Source organism: Oncorhynchus clarkii, chromosome 12, assembly GCF_045791955.1.
Source record: "Oncorhynchus clarkii lewisi isolate Uvic-CL-2024 chromosome 12, UVic_Ocla_1.0, whole genome shotgun sequence".
NCBI classification, from domain to species: Eukaryota; Metazoa; Chordata; class Actinopteri; order Salmoniformes; family Salmonidae; genus Oncorhynchus; species Oncorhynchus clarkii.
In genome coordinates this window covers 38,748,842-38,769,986 of record NC_092158.1, presented here as the reverse complement: position 1 = coordinate 38,769,986, position 21,145 = coordinate 38,748,842, and the positions used below count along the sequence as shown (strand labels likewise).

The window sequence follows — 21,145 nt, the reverse complement described above, 5'->3', positions numbered from 1 at the left end:
TCGTGGCCAAAAGTTTTGAGAATGACACAAATATTAATTTCCACAAAGTTTGCTGCTTCAGTGACTTTAGATATTTTTGTCAGATGTTACTATGGAATACTGAAGTATAACTGCAAGCATTTCAAAAGTGTCAAAGGCTTTAATTGACAATTACATGAAGTTGATGCAAATAATCAATATTTGCAGTGATATGACCCTTCTTTTTCTAGACCTCTGCAATCCGCCCTGGCATGCTGTCAATTAACTTCTGGGCCACATCCTGACTGATGGCAGCCCATTCTTGCATAATCAATGCTTGGAGTTTGTCAGAATTTGTGGGTTTTTGTTTGTCCACCCGCCTCTTGAGGATTGACGACAAGTTCTCAATGGGATTAAGGTCTGGGGAGTTTCCTGGCAATGGACCCAAAATATAAATGTTTTGTTCCCCGAGCCACTTAGTTATCACTTTTGCCTAATGGAAAGGTGCTCCATCATGCTGGAAAAGGCATTGTTCATCACCAAACTGTTCCTGGATGGTTGGGAAAAGTTGCTCTCGGAGGATGTGTTGGTACCATTCTTTATTCATGGCTGTGTTCTTAGGCAAAATTGTTAGTGCGCCCACTTCCTTGGCTGAGAAGCGAACCCACACATGAATGGTCTCAGGATGCTTTACTGTTGGCATGACACATGACTGATGGTAGCGCTCACCTTGTCTTCTCCGGACAAGCTTTTTTCCAAAGGCCCCAAACAATCAGAAAGGAGATTCATCAGAGAAAATGACTTTACCCCAGTCCTCAGCAGTCCAATCCCTGTACCTATCTTACTGGCAGCAATATCCTTGCCTGTGAAGCACTTTTTGTGCGAAGCAATGATGACGACACGTGTTTCCTTGCAGGTAACCATGGCTGACAGAGGAAGAACAATGATTCCAAGCACCTCCCTCCTTTTGAAGCTTCCAGTATGTTATTCGTACTCAATCAGCATGACAGAGTGATCTCCAGCCTTGTCCTCGTCAACACTCACACCTGTGTTAACGAGAGAATCACTGACATGTCAGCTGGTCCTTTTGTGGCAGGGCTGAAATGCAGTGGAAATGTTTTTTGGGGGATTCAGTTCAATTGCATGGAAAAGAGGGACTTTGAAATGAATTGCAATTCATCTGATCACTCTTCATAACATTCTGGAGTATATGCAAATTGCCATCATACAAACTGAGGCAGCAGACTTTGCGAAAATTTATATTTGGCCACGACTGTACATTACCATCCAAAACTAGTAATGTTCCCTTGACTATTGCAATTGGCTATGGAAGTGAAATGTAAGGGGTTAGACCCAGGGCTCCTGCTCCGGGTCCACTGCTGTCTCCTGTTTAGGCGTTTGGCACTGCCTTAGCCTCACTGTGGCCTCGTAGCCATGCTGCCTGTAGCTCTGATACCTTTCCGTGGAGCCCTGTCTGTCTGCCTGTAGTGGTGAGGTGTGTGTGTTGCTTGTCTATGTGTGTGTCCCTTCTGGACCCTCTGTAGGAGATTGGGGTGGGGATCCACGTGGGCTTCCTGCCTAGTCTGTAGTGCCTGGGATGGACTCTGGGCCGAAGCTTCAGCTTGTAGATGGAGGGCACCCTCTCTGGTTTCTTCAAGGTCCTCTTCTGACTGAAATAGCCTGTTGAAACCAAAGAAAGGGTATCTGAGCCTGTTGTGATAGTGGCTCTGGAGTTCCTTGCATGTGAAGTGGCTTCTGTCACCCTGCGCCTGCGCCTGCTGCTAATGCTAACTCCATTCACAGAGTCAGGAGAGGTTGTAGAATCAGTGGACAGCTCTTTCGACTCTACACTGTAGTCCAGAGAGGACCAGGAGCTGGTCACACAAGCTTTTGCCACATTGAGGTTTAAGTTTGAGTCCACCACCTCTGAGCTGCTGCATGTCTCTCTACTGGCTCTAGGGCTGCCACAGTGTGTTCACCCAGCTCTCCACACACACCTTCTCCAGCAGCCTCTTCCCTTTGGAGAGTTCAGCGATGACTACATCGAAGCTGGCCTCACCTGGATTGTGTGACATTAGAGGCTGAGGTATGTGGAGATGGTTTGGACCCAGCTGGAACAGTAGAGAATCTACCATGGACATTCTGAGTAGGTTCGTATTGACCGTTTTCCTCGCTGTCGTCTGGGAGGTTGTGGCTGTATTCTGAGTTGACGCTGAGCTGCTAGAGGTTGGACAGGATTTCGTGCTCCAGACACGGGTACAGACTGACTTCCCGGGCTGATGGGGGAGGGGTGAAGAGGTAAACACTGTCTATCGCTCTGTCTCCTGCCCTAAAGATTTTGCCACATAGTTATGGATACTCAGGCTCTTCAAGGTTTGCCTCAGTGCTTTTGTGAGAAGCCTTGACAGGAAAGCCAAATGCATTTGGTCTCATCAGGTTCTGTATTCTCTTGTGGATGGAGTTGCTGTTTATAGAGCTGTGTGGAAGGGTTGGTTGTGATGTCATAAGGGGTGGGTTTCTTATTTTGATCCCTCTTCAAGTTTCCCCCAATGGGTGTGAAGGGCCTGACTCTGGGTTCCCCAGAAGATTGTTCACAGCATGTTTTGACTGGACAGAACGTGCAAATTATATCTGAGCTCTTTTGAGGAGTATCACTTTCTTCAGGCTACTGGATAGTGATGATGGGTTGTTTGGGGCCGACAGGGGTAAATCTGGCGGGCTGTAGTCTCTGACGGGTGTAGCGACCCTTGCCGTGTTGGGTTCTCCATGCATCTGGGGGGCCGAACTGCATTTTGCTACCTCTGCATTTTGCAGTATAACGCTTTTACTAATGGGTTTGACAATTGTCAGTAGCTAAATACAGTACATGGACTCTCTTAATTGCGATGGTTGCTTAATTTCACAACCAGCCGTGATTGGGAGTCCCATAGGGCGGTGCACAATTGGCCCGGCGTTGTCCAGGTTTGGCTGGTGTAGGCCGTCATTGTAAATAAGAATTTGTTCTTAACTGACTTGCCTGGTTAAATAAAACATAAAAATGAAATCTACTAACTTTATTATACTGTAGTGGTTATAGTTCATGTAGATAATATATATGGATAACATAATTTTTGGGAGGTATTTCAGATTTTTCTGGCAATTCTCACATAGTAACTTCATTAACAGGAAAGATGTCTAACAAGCTTTTTAAATTTGTATTACTAAACATTTTTTATGAAAATCATGATGAAAGTGGCCATTTTAGGCCCCTTTTATACCTATACCTTTTATACCTATACATGTAAGACCCTATGATCTGTTAACAGTACATAATACAGACAACATCTTGGTGTCATTATACTCATTATAGTGTGCTCTCAAATTTGGAGTATGTCAATACACATTACTACATAAATGTACTCAACATTTTAAAAAATGATATGAATATCTCAAACCTACTCTTTTTGATTTAGCTTATTTTTTCAACATTTTGTTTGGAACAATATAGTCTTCAAACACGTCAAATTTCCAGAGTGGGCTTGAGGCGTCACTACAAAGCCGGGTAAAAATAGAAAAGAGTAGAGGGCCTAGAGAGCTGCCCTGCAGTACAGCACACCCTACATGTTGGACATTAGAGAAGCTTCCATTAAAGAAAACCCTCTCTTCCCTCTCTTCTCTTAGATAGCTCTGAATCCATGATATGGCACAGGTTGAAAAGCCATAACACATACGTTAACACATACGTTTCAACAGTTTGCTTAGAGCTGGCAGCAAGCTGATAAGTCTGCTGTTAGAACCAGTAAAGACCGCTTTACCACTTGGGTAGCGGAATGACTTTGGCTTCCCTCCAGGCCTGAGGACAAAGACTTTCCACTAGACTCAGATTACAGATTTGACAAATAGGAGTGACTATAGAGTAAGCTTCCATCTTCAGTAGCTTTCCATCTAAGTTGTCAATGCCAGGTTTGTCATTATTGATTTATAAAAAACTAAAACAATTCTACCTCTCCCACACTACCTTTACATAATTCAAACTTACAATGCTGTTCTTTCATTATTTTATTTTTTTATGCATGAGTACGATGGCTCACCGTTCGTTGTTCGCATTTCCTGCCTAAGTTTGCCCACTTTGCCAATTAAGTAATCATTAAAATAAGCCATCTGATTCAATGAAGGAAGGAGCTGAATTTGTCTTTCTGCCCATAATTTCATTTAGAGTACATTTCATTTTCAGTTCCTCATCAATCCATTGAGCCTTAACAGTTCTAACAGTCAGTTTCATAACAGGTGCATATTTATCAATAATTGGAATAAGCAATTTCATAAATTCATCAAGTGCAGTGTCTGGATGCAGTAAGAAGCTTCCTCTTGAGAGGACAGCTTGATCAAATCACATCAAATTGTATTGGTCACATACACATGTTTAGCAGATATTATTGTGGGTATAGCGAAATGCTTGTGTTTCTAGCGCCAACAGTGTAGTAATATCAAACAAGTAACATCTAACAATTTCACAACAATACACACAAATCTAAAGTAAAGGAATGGAATTAAGAATATATAAATATTTAGAAGAGCAATGTCAGAGCGGCATAGATTAAGATACAGTAGAATATAATACAGTATATACATATGAGATGACTATTGCAAATATGTAAACATTATTAAAGTGACTAATGTTCCATTATTAAAGTGGCCAGTGATTTCAAGTCTATGTATATAGGGCAGCAGCCTATAATGTTCTAGTGATGGCTATTTAACAGTCTGATGGCCTTGAGAAAGAAGCTGTTTTTCAGTCTCTCGGTCCCAGCTTTGGTTGTCCTTGATTATCTTTTTGGCCTTCCTGTGATATCGGGTGCCGTAGGTGTCCTGGAGGGCAGGTAGTTTGCCCCCGGTGATGTGTTGGGCAGACCGCACCACCCTCTGCAGAGCCTTGCGGTTGCAGGCGGTGCAGTTGCCGTACCAGGCAGTGATACAGCCCGACAGGATGCTCTCAATTGTGCATCTGTAAAAATTTGAGGGTTTTAGGTGCCAAGCGATCAACTGTTGATGTTGAGTGAGGTTATTTTCCTGGCACCACACTCCCAGGGCCCTCACCTCCTCCCTGTAGGCTGTCTCGTCATTGTTGGTAATCCGGCCTACTACTGTTGTGTCGTCAGCAAACTTGATAATTGAGTTGGAGGCATGCGTGGCCATGCAGTCATGGGTGAACAGGGTGTACAGGAGGGGGCTAAGCACACACCCTAGTGGGGCCTTAGTGTTGAGGATCAGCGAAGTGGAAGTTTTGTTTCCTACCTTCACCACCTGTGGGTCGCCCGTCGGGAAATCCAGGACCCAGTTGCACAGGGTCGGGGTTCAGACCCAAGGCCTCAAGCTTAATGATGAGCTTGGAGGGTACTATGGTGTTTAATGCTGAGCTATGAACAGCATTCTTACATAGGTATTCCTCTTGGCCAGATGGGATAGGGCAGTGTGCAGTGCGATGGCATTTCCATCGTCTGTGGATCTATTGGGGTGGAAAGCAAACTGAAGTGAGTCTAGGGTGTCAGGTAAGGTAGAGGTGATATGATCCTTGACTAGTCTCTCAAAGCACTTTATGATGACAGAAGTGAGTGCTACGGGGCGATATTCATTTAGTTCAGTTACCTTTGCTTCCTTTGATACAGGAACAATGGTGGACATCTTGAAGCATGTGGGGAAAGCAGACTGGGATATGGAGAGATTGAATATGTCCGTAAACACTCCAGCCAGCTGGTCTGCTCATGCTCTGAGGATGGAAGCAAGACATTGGTGTCTGCTACGTGGCTGGTTTTCCCTTTGTAATCTGTGATTGTCTGTATACCCTGCCACATACGTCTTGTTTCTGAGCCGTTAAATTGCGACTCCACTTTGTCTCTATTTTGATGTTTTGCATGTTTGATTACCTTACGGAGGGAATAACTACACTGTTTGTATTTGGCCATATTCTCAGTGACCTTGCCATGGTTAAATGCGGTGGTTCGTGCTTTCAGTTTTGCGCGAATGCTGCCATCTATTCACAGTTTCTGGTTAATGTAGGTATTAATAGTTACAATAAATGCGGCCTCAGGATATGTGGTTTCCAGTTTGCATAAAGTCCAGTGAAGTTCTTTGAAGGCCGTTGTGGTATTGGCTTAAGGGGGAATATACACAACTGTGACTGTAACCAAAGAAAATTATCTTGGGAGGTAATACAGTCGGCATTTGATTGTGAGGCGTTCTAGGTTGGGTGAACAAAAGGACTTGAGTTCCTGTATGTTATCACAATCACACCCTGAGTAGTTAATCATGAAACATACACCCCTGCCCTTCTTCTTCCCGGGGAGATATTTATTCCTGTCTGCACGATGACTATACGGCTATACGGACTTAGACAGTATATCCAGAGAGAGCCATGTTTCTGTGAAATAGAGTTTGTTACATTCCCTAATATCTCATTCCCTAATCAGTTCAATTGCCTTGGGGGGTACGAACTAACAAAGGATCCGATTCGGGAAAGTTGTATTCCTGGTCGTAATGCTGGTGAGTTACCGCCGCGCTGATATCCAAAAGTTCTTCCCGGGCACTATGTATTAACACAAAAAAACGTACTGGGCTAATAATGTAAAAAAATAGCACACAAAACAAATACTGCAAATTTTCCTAGGAGCTAGAAGCACGTCTGCCCTATCTTTTTTTCTGATAAAAAACAGTCCATTTTCAGGCCCCCAAGAAAGTAGACCTCGCTGTTTATATCACATACACTATCAAGCATTTCACACATATTATTTAGCACTTGTTGGCCTATAGCAACACACCAAAATAATAGGCTTTAGGTGAACATGCAACCACAACACTTCAATAACACTTGACATACAATATTCTTTAAGCATTACAGGGATATGGCTCTGAATATATACAGCAGCACCTCCCCCATAAGCATTCCTGTACCTTTGATAGATGTAATATCCTTATATTGCTACTGCTGTATCATCAAATTAATTAGAAATGGCTAATATATGAATGTTACCTGATGTTAACAAGTTATTGATTTCATTAACCTTATTTCTAAGGCTACATATATTAATATGGGCTATTTTTTACCTTTCCTGGGTAGTTTATCAGAGATAGACATAATATTGAATAGAGCAAACAAAGCAAGAAAAAAAATATATACATTCAGCAGTCCATTTTTCAGTTGGTTTGTGGAAGTGTGTGATGTGGGGTTGAAGCTACAAACCCATAGGCTTGACTCTCTCATCTCTCATCTTGACTCTCTCTGGGAGGGAGGGTGGACAAAGAGCCTGACATAGCGAATGTCCCCACACGCTCTGGCAGCTTTCATGGCTGGGATAAGTTCTTTACTTTCTGGTGCACAGCTTCAGGATAGTCCTCGTTGAGGAAGATGTAAGTTCCTCTCAAGTTTTTGGCTCTTTCCATAACAGCTACCTTGTCCTTGAACCTCAGGAACTTGACTACTATCACCCTGGGCCTGTCACCTGGGCCAGTGGTGGATTTTCCAGTCCTGTGGGCCATTTTCAGTTTCTCCAAGATCATTTCCCTCACTTTGTCCTCAGACTCTGTCCAGGTCTCATGTGGAGATTCTACAATTCTGTCCACAACCATGTTGTTCCACGGACCTTGGACCTCCCGGTCACGGACTTCCCGGTCATGGCCGGCTGCGACAGAGCCTGGGCGCGAACCCAGAGTCTCTGGTGGCACAGCTAGTAGGTTCATCATCAATATTACTAAAATCTTCATCAATACCATCACCATCATTCTCTTACCTGTTGGGAGAAGGAGTCTGATACTGCGGTTGAGGGAGGATCTGATACTGCGTTTCGGGGAGAAAAAAGCTCAGAGTCCTTGGGTCTAGTGATAGGGAAACCCTGGTCCTGGCTGACTTTAGGCCCCTGGGGGAGGAAGTGGAGGTGGTTGCGGACAGGGTCCAGAGGACGGGCTGGAGGGTGGTCTGGGCGTGACGACTCAGGAGCAGCGTGGTGGTCATGGTTGTACCCTGGCCATCTGGGCGCCCCGGCAACCTGCCTTTGATCTCGTGGACTGGCGTGCCCTGGCTCTGGGCCAGCTTATGGGCTGAGAATGGACGGATGGATGGGAGAGGGATTAAAAACGTGAGAAGAAAACAAGGTCATCATCTGTCACCAGTGCTACAGCAAAGCTGTTAATATCCCAGTATCTGACCGAGGTGAAAATAAAATGTAAGGTACAGTTGACAGGATTCAGCAGCACTCATTTAAATGTTAATCATTACATAAAGCACTTAATTCCATTATGGTGATCTTTTTAGGAATGAAGCACAATTTATATATACTGAAAAACATAAACGCAACATGTAAAGTTGTGTTTCATGAGCTGAAATAAAAGATCCCAGAAATCTTCCATATGCACAAAAAGCTAATTTCTCTCACATTTTGTGCACAAATTTGTTTACATCCCTGTTAGTGAGCATTTCTCCTTTGCCAAAATAATCCATCCCCCTGACAGGTGTGGCATATCAGGAAGCTGATTAAACAGCATGATCATTACACAGGTGCACCTTGTGCTGGGGACAATAATAGGTCACTCTAAAATGTGTAGCTCTTCACCTGCGTGATTGTCTGTGACAGCCACCTGGACAGCTGATGAAACTGTGGGTTTGCACAACCAAATAATTTCTTCACAAACTGTCAGAAACCGTCTAATGGAAGCTCATCTGCATGCTCGTCGTCCTCACCAGGGTCTTGACCTTGGTGCAATTCGGCGTCGTAACCGACTTGTGGGATAATGCTCACCTTCGATGGCCACTGGCATTCTGAGAAGTGGGCTGTTCATAGATGAATCATGGTTTCAACTGTATCGGGCAGATGGCAGACAGCATGTATGGTGTTGTATGGGCAAGCGGTTTGCTGATGTTAACGCGTGTCTCTATTCTATGACGAAACGACAACCACAGTCCACCGTTCTTCCTGTCCTTCCACTCTGTCCCTTTGGGACTTTATTGTATAAACCTGGTGATTCAGGATAGTGAGATGTTACATGCCTTTGGTTAGAAGCCATCCTTGGAGAGGACAGGCCAGCAATGATTCAGTTACATAAGTCATTTATTACACCAGCATCTAGTGTGGAGCGGTGACGTAGGTGACAGAAGCTGTGTCACAGAGTGTGACTCAGCAGTGCAACGGGGACCAGCATGATCTATCCATGCTTCCTTTTCTTGACACCTTTAATGCATCTACTTTGTCAATGTACTGTAATACACAATGAGCAGCTCATTTGTCCAAACATAACAAGTGTACACTGCTGCCTAGTGTGCAGCATACTATGCTGTATAGCAATATTGAGAATAGCTTTGAGTAATATTCCAGGTATTCCATTTCTTCTCCATCCTACTGAAATAAAATAACACATACAATAAATATGTATGTACTCTATTGGATTCCTTCTAATCTAAATAGCCTCTGTGGGGGGTGGAACTCAATATTTGGAAGGTGTTCCTAATGTTTGGTATACTCAGTGTTTATCTGCTTTCATCAACTGATTAAATTTGAGATGTCGTTCCGGCCAAGGAAAGTGGTAGGTTGGGCCAAATTTACAAACGTAACACCCATAGAGACACGAAAACCAGGTGGCACCAGTTGTTGGCAGCTGGACCTGTCACACCATCCCGTAATTCTCTGAATTATCTCTCCCACCCCTCGTTGTGAAATTATTGGCGTGGGAACAGAGAACTGTGCCAGTCTCGAGCGCATCCATATTGTTCAGTCAATATCGTACAAGTCTCTCAACCATTCTGCTAAATCCTCCATCACACACAGGTAGAAACCAATGCTGTACATAAACCCTGGATTGCTGATGCTATGTATTGGCCATAGAAAGGGTTTGAAGCCGCAGGTCTTCATTATTGGCACTCCCCAGTAGGAGCAGTCCTCCATAGGAATGAATGGAATTCTACATTAAATGTTTCAAAATTACATAAAGTATTTTTTCATAGGAGTGGGGACAGTAACATTAGTGATCTAAACAATTATACTCTAAGGAAAATGTTTGTATATATGTTTTCTTTGTTTAGCTCACATTATAAAGTATGCATTAAGGTGTCTAATATAATAAACGTGGCAAAAACTAATGTAGACATTAATAAGTGCATTTCTGTAGCTTCCACTTTGTTCAGGCACACAGGGTTCCATTTCTGTTAGTCACATGTCTGTGGAACTTCAGTTAATGTCTCAGTTGTTGAATCTTATGTTCATACAAATATTTACACGTGAAGTTTGCTGAAAATAAACACAGTTGACAGTACGAGGATGTTTCTTTTTTTGCTGAGTTTATAAATCATTGACAGGTACTGGTCTTCGATAGACTTGAAGGGCTTGATGCTTTGATTCTTGGCATGATGAATCCAGGTAGACATTATTTTGATCAATAACAATGGACACTTCAAGCAGAGAAGTCATGATGAGGTAAAAGATTCATTTGAAAGTATTACAGCAAATATCATATTTTGCCTCAGCCTGCACCTGGTTCCACTTATTTCATGTTGTTTAAGTAACATCATGACAATGAACACATACAGTTGAAGTAGGAAGTTTACATACTTAGGTTGGAGTCATTAGAACTTGTTTTTCAACCACTCCACAAATTTCTTGTTAACAAACTATAGTTTTGGCAAGTCAGTTAGGACACCTACTTTGTGCATGACACAAGTAATGTTTCCAACAAATTGTTTACAGACAGATTATTTCACTTATAAATCACTGTATCACAATTCCAGTGGGTCAGAAGTTTACATACACTAAGTTGACTGTGCCTTTAAACAACTTGGAAAATTCCAGAGAATTATGTCATGGCTTTAGAAACTTCTGATAGGCTAATTGACCACATTTGAGTCGATTGGAGGTGTAGCTGTGGATGTATTTCAAGGCCTACCTTAAACTCAGTGCCTACAGATTTTCCTACAGAAATCAGCCAAGACCTCATAAAAAAAAAATTGTAGACCTCCACAAGTTTGGTTCATCCTTGGGAGCAATTTCCAAACACCTGAAGGTACCACGTTCATCTGTACAAACACCATGGGATCACACAGCCGTCATACCGCTCAGGAAGGAGACGTGTGCTGTCAATCCTAAGGAGAATTTGTGGGCAGAACTGAAAAAGCGTGTGCGAGCAAGGAGGCCTACAAACCTGACTCAGTTACACCAGCACTGTCAGTAGGAATGGGCCAAAATTCACCTAACTTATTGTGGGAAGCTACACGAAACGTTTAAATTTACAATTTAAAAGGCAATGCTACCAAATACACTCAATTAGTATGTAAACTTCTGACCCACTGGGAATGTGATTAAAGGAATTAAATTAAAGAAATAGAAGCTGAAATAAATCGCTACTCTTATTCTGACATTTCACATTCTTAAAATAAAGTGGTGAAACTAACTGATCTAAGACAGGGAATTTTTACTAGGATTAAAATGTCAGGAATTGTAAAAAACAGTTTAAATGTATTTGGCTAAGGTGTATGTAAACTTCCGACTTCAACTGTAGTTAGGTAGTTTAATTTAGTGTAAAATACTTGAAAGGAAAAGGTATTGATCTCAGATGGTAATCAGCTACCGCCACCAACCATAGATATGCAAAGGTTAGTCAAACTTAACCTGAAATATGTCTGCATATTTTATCTCTAGCTAGCAAGAGTCTGTTTTGTAGTGTGATTTAGCTGTGGTACTCCTTGGTTACAAGGTAATAATGAGCTCATTCCAAATATTCCATTTCACGACCACACTTTCCCCATAGCTCAACAGATCCAAATGAATTCTAAAACATGTTCAATGTCCTTCGGCGTTTGAAAAAATTTTTTTTGCAGCTTGATGCCACTTGTTACACATTTTGATGTCCAAATTCAAATGTATAACTGAATATCATTGACAGACTCAAGGTAATACATTTGGAATACTGGTTGACATTTCCATGGACCCCTTCCCCTAAAATATTAAAATACAAATCACAAAATGTAAATGGGGGTTGAGATTTCTTTATACATTTGAAAGAAGCCACAATAGTTGAGTTGATGGGCAAAGACAAAATACTACTCAAATAATTCCATGCATAGTTACGTGGAGCCTACTTTGACATTCCAAATTGCAAACATAAGTGCCATACAAAATATACTGTCGGTCATGATTCTCTCAGAGATACCTCTCAAACCTACATTGATCAAGCTCAAGATGGTGAGGTCAACTGTTTGAGTAAATATTTCTGGTCAGGCATGATGAAACTTTGATTTTGGAGAGGCCTGGCACCATTTATGTGACTGGACAATATAAATAACCACAGGTTGAGAGTTTCAAATCCTGCTCACTTCATATTAGCAACAAAATCCTCGCCCTTCTTGATGGAGCCCTTCAGCTCACCAATGGCATCAGCCACCAGATTCTCCTCAAAGGCTGACAGCTTGCCCAGTCCAAGGTTCTTCTCAATTCCGTGTTTCTAAAAGAACAAAAATATTCCTACTGGTTACAACTTCAGATTATGAACTGTATTCAAGAAAAAAGTGTCCGTCATTCAGATAGGAACTTGAAAGGGGCAGTGCAGTTACAAATGTGATTTTCCACTAACAAATATATTTATTTCCACACTACGATGTCAAAATAACACAGAAATTGTGAAAATGCCAGGAATTTCAGCTGGTTCAGGTAGGATGAAACTTTTGACCCAAATCTAGACCTAGACCATCTAACAGCCAATCAGGGCGGTGTATGTAAATATCTTCAAATTTGTTTCCTAACGCCCACACGATCAGACTGCGCATTAAGGGCCAAAAGAGGTTCAGGGATATAAACCATTCAAAATATATTTAAAACTTATTTTCACAAAATAAAAGTGATTAGGCATTGATTTAAGTACAACATTAATAAGCAAAAGGTGAAATTTCTGTCTCCAAGTTATAAATCTATTAATAAGGTGGTGCAGGACTTACCCCAAGGAGGAGAGGTGTGGAGAAGTATTTGCATTCGGTCTCTTCTGACCTTACATACGCGCACTCTACGACTCCCTCCTTTCCGTTCATGGCGTCCAGGACAGAGAAGGTAAACCTAGCCCCAGCGTAGGCCATGGACAACGTAGCAGAGCCTGAACACAAATAGGTTAGCCAGTTAGAGCTCAATCAGTGGTTAAAACACAGGATCCACCCCATTATAGTGAATGAAAAAAATGAAGTGTGCTCAATCTTCGTGAAATTAAAAAAAATATTTAAAAACATAATGGTACCAATAACTGCTTTTAATGTCCCTGAACTGATTTTTTTTACATTAAAAAATAATAATCACACACAAGTTAATTTAGATAATTTAGTTGCCAATGGCAGCCTGCAGTAGCCCGGTCAGCCTTCAACTTGAGTTAAAGGCTCTGCATGGTCAATCCATTATCTGCAGTGGCTGTACAGCATTTACTGTGATGCGGCCTCTGCAGAAGTCAGGGAATTCATACTTCCTGCACTTCGCAGAGCAGATCTGTTGTGAAGATAGTTGTCAAGGAAGTGAGTGTGTTTATACAGGACCTCCCGCCCCCACCTACCGCCAACCAATCATGTCAATGCGGAGCTATACTGAGCCCTCCGCATCGTTACAAAATTTGGGAGGCGCACGGCGCTGTGGTACATTGCTCATTTTGCCCTCCGGAGGCTCTGCAATGGTGTCAAACCCTCCGTACGGAGCCTCCAGATCACATTTCCAGAGCAAGAATAAATTGGCATTTAATCAATGAGGAGGCAGCACTGAGCTAGCCTGCAACGTCACTTCCTGGAGTAGCTCAAACTGCGCATGTTGTTTCCATGAGATGCCATCTTAACCGATTTCAATGCACTATCGTCTTCAAATAGGAATGAAAGGTGTCACATGATCGATGGCTTTGTTCATATATAGACAGTCATTGGTCAGTCCTCAGGGTAACAAACACTGCCTACCTGCTCCAGCCTTGGCCTTCACAACCTCAGTGCCAGCATCCTGGATCCTAGCAGTCAGAGCAGACAACTGGTCGGCTGGGAACTCCACTTTGGGTGTTGCCTACAGAGAGACGTATGGATGTTATAATAACTCTACCTACATGTACATATTACCTCAATTACTTTACCCAACCGGTGCCCCCATACACTGACTCTGTACTGGTAACCCCTGTATATAGCCTCGCTAGTTATTTTACTGCTGCTCTTTAATTGTTACTTATATTTCATATTTTTGGGGGTATTTTTCTTAACTGCATTGTTGGTTAAGGGCTTGTAAGTAAGCATTTCACTGTAAGATCTACACTTGTTGTATTCAGCACGTGACAAATCAAATCAATACAGAGTTCAGTGTGTCAAATCAGAGGGCCTGTTGTCCGGACCTCTGGCAGTCTCAATGGGGGTGCCACAGGGTTCAATCCTCGGGCCAACTCTTTTCTCTGTATACATCAATGATGTAGCTCTTGCTGCTGGTGATTCTCTGATCCACCTCTACGCAGACGACACCATTCTGTATACTTCTGACCCTTCTTTGGACACTGTGTTAACTAACCTCCAGACGAGCTTCAATGCCATACAACTCTCCTTCCGTAGCCTCCAACTGCTCTTAAATGCAAGCAAAAATAAATGCATGCTCTTCAACCGATCGCTGCCCACACCTACCCACCCATCCAGCATCACTACTCTGGACGATTCTGACTTAGAATATGTGAACAACTACAAATTCCTAGGTGTCTGGTTAGACTCTCCTTCCAGACTCACATTAAGCATCTCCAATCCAAAATTAAATCTAGAATCTGCTCCCTATTTCGCAGCAAAGCATCCTTCACTCATGCTGCCAAACATACCCTAGTAAAACTGACCATCCTACCGATCCTTGACTTCGGCGATGTCATTTACAAAATAGCCTCCAACACTCTACTCAGCAAATTGGATGCAGTCTATCACAGTGCCATCCATTTTATCACCAAAGCCCCATATACTGCCCACCACTGCGACCTGTATGCTCTCATTGGCTGGCCCTCGCTTCATATCCGTCGCCAAACCCACTGGCTCCAGGTCATCTATAAGTCGTTGCTAGGTAAAGCCATCGCCTTATCTCAGCTCACTGGTCACCATAGCAACACCCACCCGCAGCACGCTCTCCAGCAGGTATATTTCACTGGTCACCCTCAAAGCCAATTCCTCCTTCGGCCGCCATTCCTTACAGTTCTCTGCTGCCAATGACTGGAACGAACTGCAAAAATCACTGAAGCTGGGAACTCATATCTCCCTCACTAGCTTTAAGCACCAGCTGTCAGCGCAGCTCACAGATCACTGCACCTGTACATAGCCAATCTGTAAATAGCCCATCCAACTACCTTATCACCATATTATTTATTTTGCTCCTTTGCACCCCAGTATCGCAACTTGCACACTCATCTTCTGCACATCTATCACCCCAGTGTTTAATTTGCCATACTGTAATAATTTTGCCACTATGACCTATTTATTGCCTCACCCCCCTTTATCCTACCTCGTTTGCACACACTGTATATAGTTTCTCTATTGTATCATTGACTGTATGTTTGCTTATTCCATGTGTAACTCTGTTGTTGTTTGTGTCACACTGCTTTGCTTTATCTTGGCCAGGTCTCAGTTGTAAATGAGAACTTGTTCTCAACTGGCCTACCTGGTTAAATAAAGGTGAAAAAAAAATGTGATGTGTATAGTTATTCACAGGGAAAGCATTGTTTAGTGAGAACCTTACACTTTTTCTTTTCCAACTTCATTTTTAAATGACCATGAATGAGGAATTTCTTAAAGCCCCTGACTAATGAAAAATACCTAATCAAGGCCTCCTACTGTAGAACCCTCATTCGCTTTGATCCACACCATAAAATGTTACACACTAGAGGGAGCCATAAACACATTTGTCTCCAATAGGGGGGTGGGATATCTAATAGCTCAAATACCAACAGAATGAAATTACATGAAACAGTAGAGAATTGCAAAAGTGTGTTATCTTTTTAATTAGATTAAGATGTAGGCCTACTGATGGCATTGCAAGACAATCATTCAGGTATTGGATTTTTTATTTCTGTGAAAAAGCCCTTAATTCTTACCTGTGAGATGAGAGGAATAATAGTCTTTCCTGCATGACCTCCAATCACTGGTACATTGACACGTGCTGGGTCAAGGCCCTGCAATACAAAACACCAAATAGTCAGCCATCTAGCATTGCCAATCATTATACAATGAGTGGATACTAGCTGATTAGCATTTGCTGCTGAACAAAAAAACATCTGTAAGATACAAACAAAACAAGCGTTTTTCCGTTCAGGGTGATATCCCTGTGAACTTTGAGATCACTCCTGATGTGTCAAAGGTATAGAGGGGGTGTATAGGGAACATGAGGAGTGAGGTCCTCAATCCTCTGCAGCTTGAAGATGGATTACTTTCAGCTCTGCAACGAAAGCGTTGGCTCTGACGATGTCCAATGTTGTGACTCCAAACACTCTATTGGGGTTGTAGACGCCATACTTCTTCATGACCTCTGATGTGATGGGAATAGTGGAGTTGACCTATGGATTGGAAACAAAACTGTTCCTATGTACACAACCAATTGTATATTTAAGAATTTACCATTTAACATGCATTCAAACAAGATATTGTATCATTAAAGGGCATATTGACTGAAGCATTGAAACACAGTCAGTGAACTAAACAGAGCTGGCATGGAAAATAAATTCCCTTCCAAATTAAAGCCTTGACCTCTATTCCTGAAAGCCAGTAGTACCTTCTCTTTGGCAACCACACAAAATGGCTTTTCTCCAACACTAAGGCCTCTAACTCTAGACATCTGAGCTGCTCTAGAGTAATGTGAGTCGTCAGGAGGGTGAGTTAATCTGTGAGGTGTCTGGAGAGGAGGTAGTGGTGTATTTACAGGGTTGGCGATGATGCAGATCATGGCCTCGGGACAGTTGCGGGCGACGGCGTCGGCCAGTGTGGCCACGATGGTGGCATTGGTGTTGAACAGATCATCACGGGTCATGCCTGGAAGAAGTTCACTTTAAAATGTAATGTGTGCACTTCTCAATTGAAAGAAAAACATAACATGATGTTCTTCATTATGAATCACATTGTCAACTTGGGTGAACTCACCAGGTTTTCTTGGGACACCAGCGGGGATGACAACGACATCACAGCCTTTCAGTGCAGCGTTCAACTGGTCTGGACCCATGTAACCTAGTGAAGGAATCATGATAGTTAAATGCCATTAACCAAGCAGACATTTTCACACTCATTTCACTATACAGCATCAAGACACTAGTAGCTTAGCTGATGTCCAGCAGGAAGGTGTCTTACCTGTGACGTGGGCCCTGGTCTCGATGTGGCTGAGGTCAGCTGCCACTCCAGGTGTGTGGGCAATGTCAAAGAGAGACAGTTCGCCCACCAGAGGACTGTTCTTTAGGAGCAGTGAGAGAGGCTGGCCAATACCGCCGGACGCACCCAGCACTGCCACCTTTGCATTGTTCTGAGGGGAGAAGAGACAATTTCACTGACTGTCTATCTATGTTAATGATACTGTTCTGCACATTTTAGAAATCCTGGCTACTAACCGTATTTCCGACATAAAATCACACAGAACCAACATATCTTCTGTGTTTTTGAAGATTTCCAGCACAAACTGTATTTTAGAATACAGATGTGCATCTATTACCAGCAATAAGATTAAATGAGCGACAGACTCATTGTTGGTTTTGTAGGATGGGTTCCATTAGATCAAGGGTTATAGTCCAAATTCAATGTAGAACTTTGCAATGTATCTTTGCACAATAACTCCTTGTCATTTGCTGATATCAAAGATGGGACAGACAAACCATTCACCAGAAAATGACGTCTGTATTTTGTAGGCCATAAACCACTTAGACCCACTTCCTGAGAAGCCAGTATTTCAGAGTGGGCGATTCAAGGCTCATTAAGCTGTAGAAAGAATGTAAGCCACCCTTACATTAAGCTCACAGATAATGGTAACAGATTATATTCAAGAGGTTACTTCTTGATCAATGTAAAAGGCTCTGGAATTATTACATTGTAATTTTCAATGCCAACCTAAAGTAACATATTTAACACTGAGATTGTGTCAAGGATAAAATAAACACAGAATTGATGAAACACCTTGCAGTTTTGCTCAAACGGGTGTAGAAAGGAAACATGGCAAAAAAATGTATGCTATTGTATTGCATATTATCAGTAGTTTTAGTTTATAATCACCTGGGCTAACCATGACTTAAATACAAGGCTACTGTTGTGCCTCATGTGTGTTACATATGGATACATTAGCTGAAACCTTAATTTGAAAAAAAAAGGCCCAACAAACTAATCCTAATATCGTTCATAAAAACTTGAAATGGGCCATCAGAGGTGGTTCACTACCATCATGTCATGGAGGACAACCTAGAGATGACAACTGACAAAACACATGCCTTGCGGACCTTAAAAGTGAAGGAAACGTTTGTTGACCTTATACAGTGCACGCAGCTTTCAACCGTGTACACATCCTTGCCAGCAAGCTATAGCTAACTTTTAGGATATGGTCGGCAACTATCACTCGTTTTAAACAATCTAGACCATTCTGCGGTGGCTCAACGCGTATCTATTACATTGCAAGTTATAGCTAGTTAACTGGCTGTCTAACTATTCTGACAAGCTAGATGGCAACCATGCTAGCTAACTAATGATAACGTTAGTCACGTTAAGCTAACTATCTCTCTGGCTGACAAAATTATGTATTTTTAAAATATATATTAATCTTATTATTTACCTGTGAAGAGGTGGTTAAGCTTCTGTTAGCAATACAAAGTGTGGATCTTGCAATGCGGGAAAACATGTTGTCTGATTTTATACCTAAAATACAATTTGCTGATCCTCTCAGTGAGTCAAACGTCCTCTACCTCGGTGCCCGGTCGAGACAGAAAGCGTTCAAAAGCGAGCTACCTACCGTAACTATCGGGGACAGCCTACTTCCTGCTCCATATGCAGTTTGATTGGTTAACATATGTAAATATCAATTTGTGATTGGGCGAAAATAATATCAATCATGTATCATAACGTGAAGGTCAAAAGTGGTCCTTTCACTTTAGTGCTGTATTTGTTGGAGTGTATATTCAACCCTTTGCAAACATACTTTAGAGTATGTTGCCTGTAAAAAAAAAATCTGCCAATGTTTTTTAGAACCCAATTCATTCTTTACCACATTCTTGTCGAGATAAGTATTTTATATCTCCCATGCCAGAAAGGTTAGGAGTGGTAGATGTGAACCGTTGTCTATTTTTATTTTTTTAAATCACAAAGAAATCCATCATTCATTTGTTTTAGGCATGTCATAAACACAAGACTAATAAAATGTATTTTCAAAAGAATATAATGGTATATTTTGAGTTTAATTATGTTACTGGTCTGTGCTGGCTATAGGCTGGATGGCTGCCATGCACATGAAATCAACAGTTAGTTTGTTCATTAAAACAGAAAAAACACTTAGGCTACCCTGATCACAGTCAAAACACATATTTTATAGTAGGCTATGAATATAATGAAATATAACCCACACAACTTGCGTCACGGCAACTTGTGGATCTGCAGTCATAAAAAAGTAACATTTTGAAACAGAGCCCATGCTTTTTTGAGCAACGTTTCACCTCTTTCCTACCCTTACTCCGCATTGTTAGGGAGCAGGCGTAGAGTCTCAGATATTCATCATGATACAGATAGAAAATAAAATAAATCTATATTTTATATTTTCAAAAGCATGTAAGTCTCATGTTAATTTTTCACAACTTCCGCAGGCTTTTGGAGTTGCCTGTACGCGATCGAGCTAAATAATAGGTCTACACTTGATTTAGGCTACATTATTGTATGCTACATTTTCTGATCAGTTATAGATGATTGCAAATGAATATATAAGCTAACCACCTCCACTTATTTGCCCAGCCAGAAAATTAACCAAATATACAGATGGAGACTCAGTGAAACAAAATCACATTGATTGATTAAGACAAGTCACAGGCTTTTGGTCAGGAGTAGGCCTAGGCTACTAATCAACTGCGAGTGAAGAGCAAAATAAACCACATGTTAAGCTACATAACATGCTGTCAAATGTTTTGATCAGTGCTAATAAATGAGCCAACTAGACAAGATGATCATTAGCAGCCCTCACCTGAGCTTAGCTAACATTTCCACACCCTAATTGTAGCCTAACCAATATCCAAATGGAGATTCAGTGACAAATCTGAAATTGATTGATTTATCAAGACAAGTCCCCACACTTGTCTCAAAGCAGCAAGAAATGGCGCTGAAATGGTTGACAGTGTAGCTATTCCTTCCGCAAGGCAATCAAACAAGTGAGGTGAAGAAGGCGGAACAGCACCTCAGGAGGCTGAAGAAATGTGGCTTGCCACCCAAAACCCTGACAAACTTTTACAGATGCACAATCGATAGCATCCTGTCGGGCTGTATCACCGTCTGGTACGGCAACTGCTCCCCCCACAACCGCAAGACTTTTCAGAGGGTAGTGAGGTCTGCACAACGCATCACCGGGGGCAAACTACCTGCCCTCCAGGACACCTACAGCACCCGATGTCACAGGAAGGGCAAAAAGATCATCAAGGACATCAACCACCCAAGACACTGACTGTTCACACCACTACCATCTAGAAGGCGAGGTCTGTACAGGTGCATCAGAGCTGGATCAGAGAGACAGAAAAACAGCTTCTATCTCAAGGCCATCAGACTGCTAAACAGCCATCACTAACTCAGAGAGGCTGCTGCCTACATTGAGACCCAATCACTGGCCACTTTAAAAAATGGATCACTAGTCACTTTATACAATGCACTCTAAATAATGCCACTTTAATCATGTTTACATATCTTACATTACTCATATCACATGTATATTCTGTATTTTATACCATCTATTGCACCTTGCCTATGCCGCTTGGCCATCGCTCATCCATATACTTACATGTATATATTCTCATTCACCCCTTTAGATGTGTGTGTATTATTTAGTTGTTGGGGAATTATTAGATATTACTGCACTGTCGGAACTAGAAACACATGCATTTTGCTACACTCGCATTAACATCTGCTAACCATGTGTATGCGACAAACAAAATTTGATTTGATGAGGTTGAAGCAATTGCCCGTAGCACTCAGAGACAGGATTATGTAGAGTAACAG

The 21,145-nt window shown here is 42.0% G+C and overlaps 1 protein-coding gene and 1 pseudogene across 1 annotated transcript; both read right to left on the bottom strand.

Moving 5' to 3' along the window:
- Window positions 1-1,348: 1,348 nt before the first annotated feature.
- Window positions 1,349-2,730, bottom strand: LOC139422461 (GAS2-like protein 2A; annotated as a pseudogene).
- A 9,213-nt stretch (window positions 2,731-11,943) lies between these two features.
- Window positions 11,944-18,920, bottom strand: LOC139423162 (malate dehydrogenase, mitochondrial-like). Its single transcript, XM_071174867.1, has 9 exons — window positions 18,732-18,920; window positions 17,273-17,441; window positions 17,069-17,152; window positions 16,851-16,960; window positions 16,363-16,488; window positions 16,030-16,107; window positions 13,889-13,988; window positions 12,905-13,056; window positions 11,944-12,414 (listed from the first exon to the last, which is right to left on the bottom strand). Exons 1-9 carry the CDS (start codon window positions 18,795-18,797, stop codon window positions 12,283-12,285), a joined length of 1,017 nt encoding a protein of 338 aa, XP_071030968.1. The 5' UTR covers window positions 18,798-18,920; the 3' UTR covers window positions 11,944-12,282.
- Between the last annotated feature and the right edge of the window lie 2,225 nt (window positions 18,921-21,145).

Excerpts from the sequence above, each read along its gene's own strand:
- LOC139423162 (XM_071174867.1), bottom strand. The coding sequence starts at position 18,797 with ATGTTTTCCCGCATTGCAAGATCCACACTTTGTATTGCTAACAGAAGC. Across the intron at positions 17,442-18,731 it reads GCTTAACCACCTCTTCACAG|AACAATGCAAAGGTGGCAGT; the intron begins GTAAATAATAAG and ends TTCTCCCCTCAG. Across the intron at positions 16,489-16,850 it reads TCTGCATCATCGCCAACCCT|GTCAACTCCACTATTCCCAT; the intron begins GTAAATACACCA and ends TCCAATCCATAG.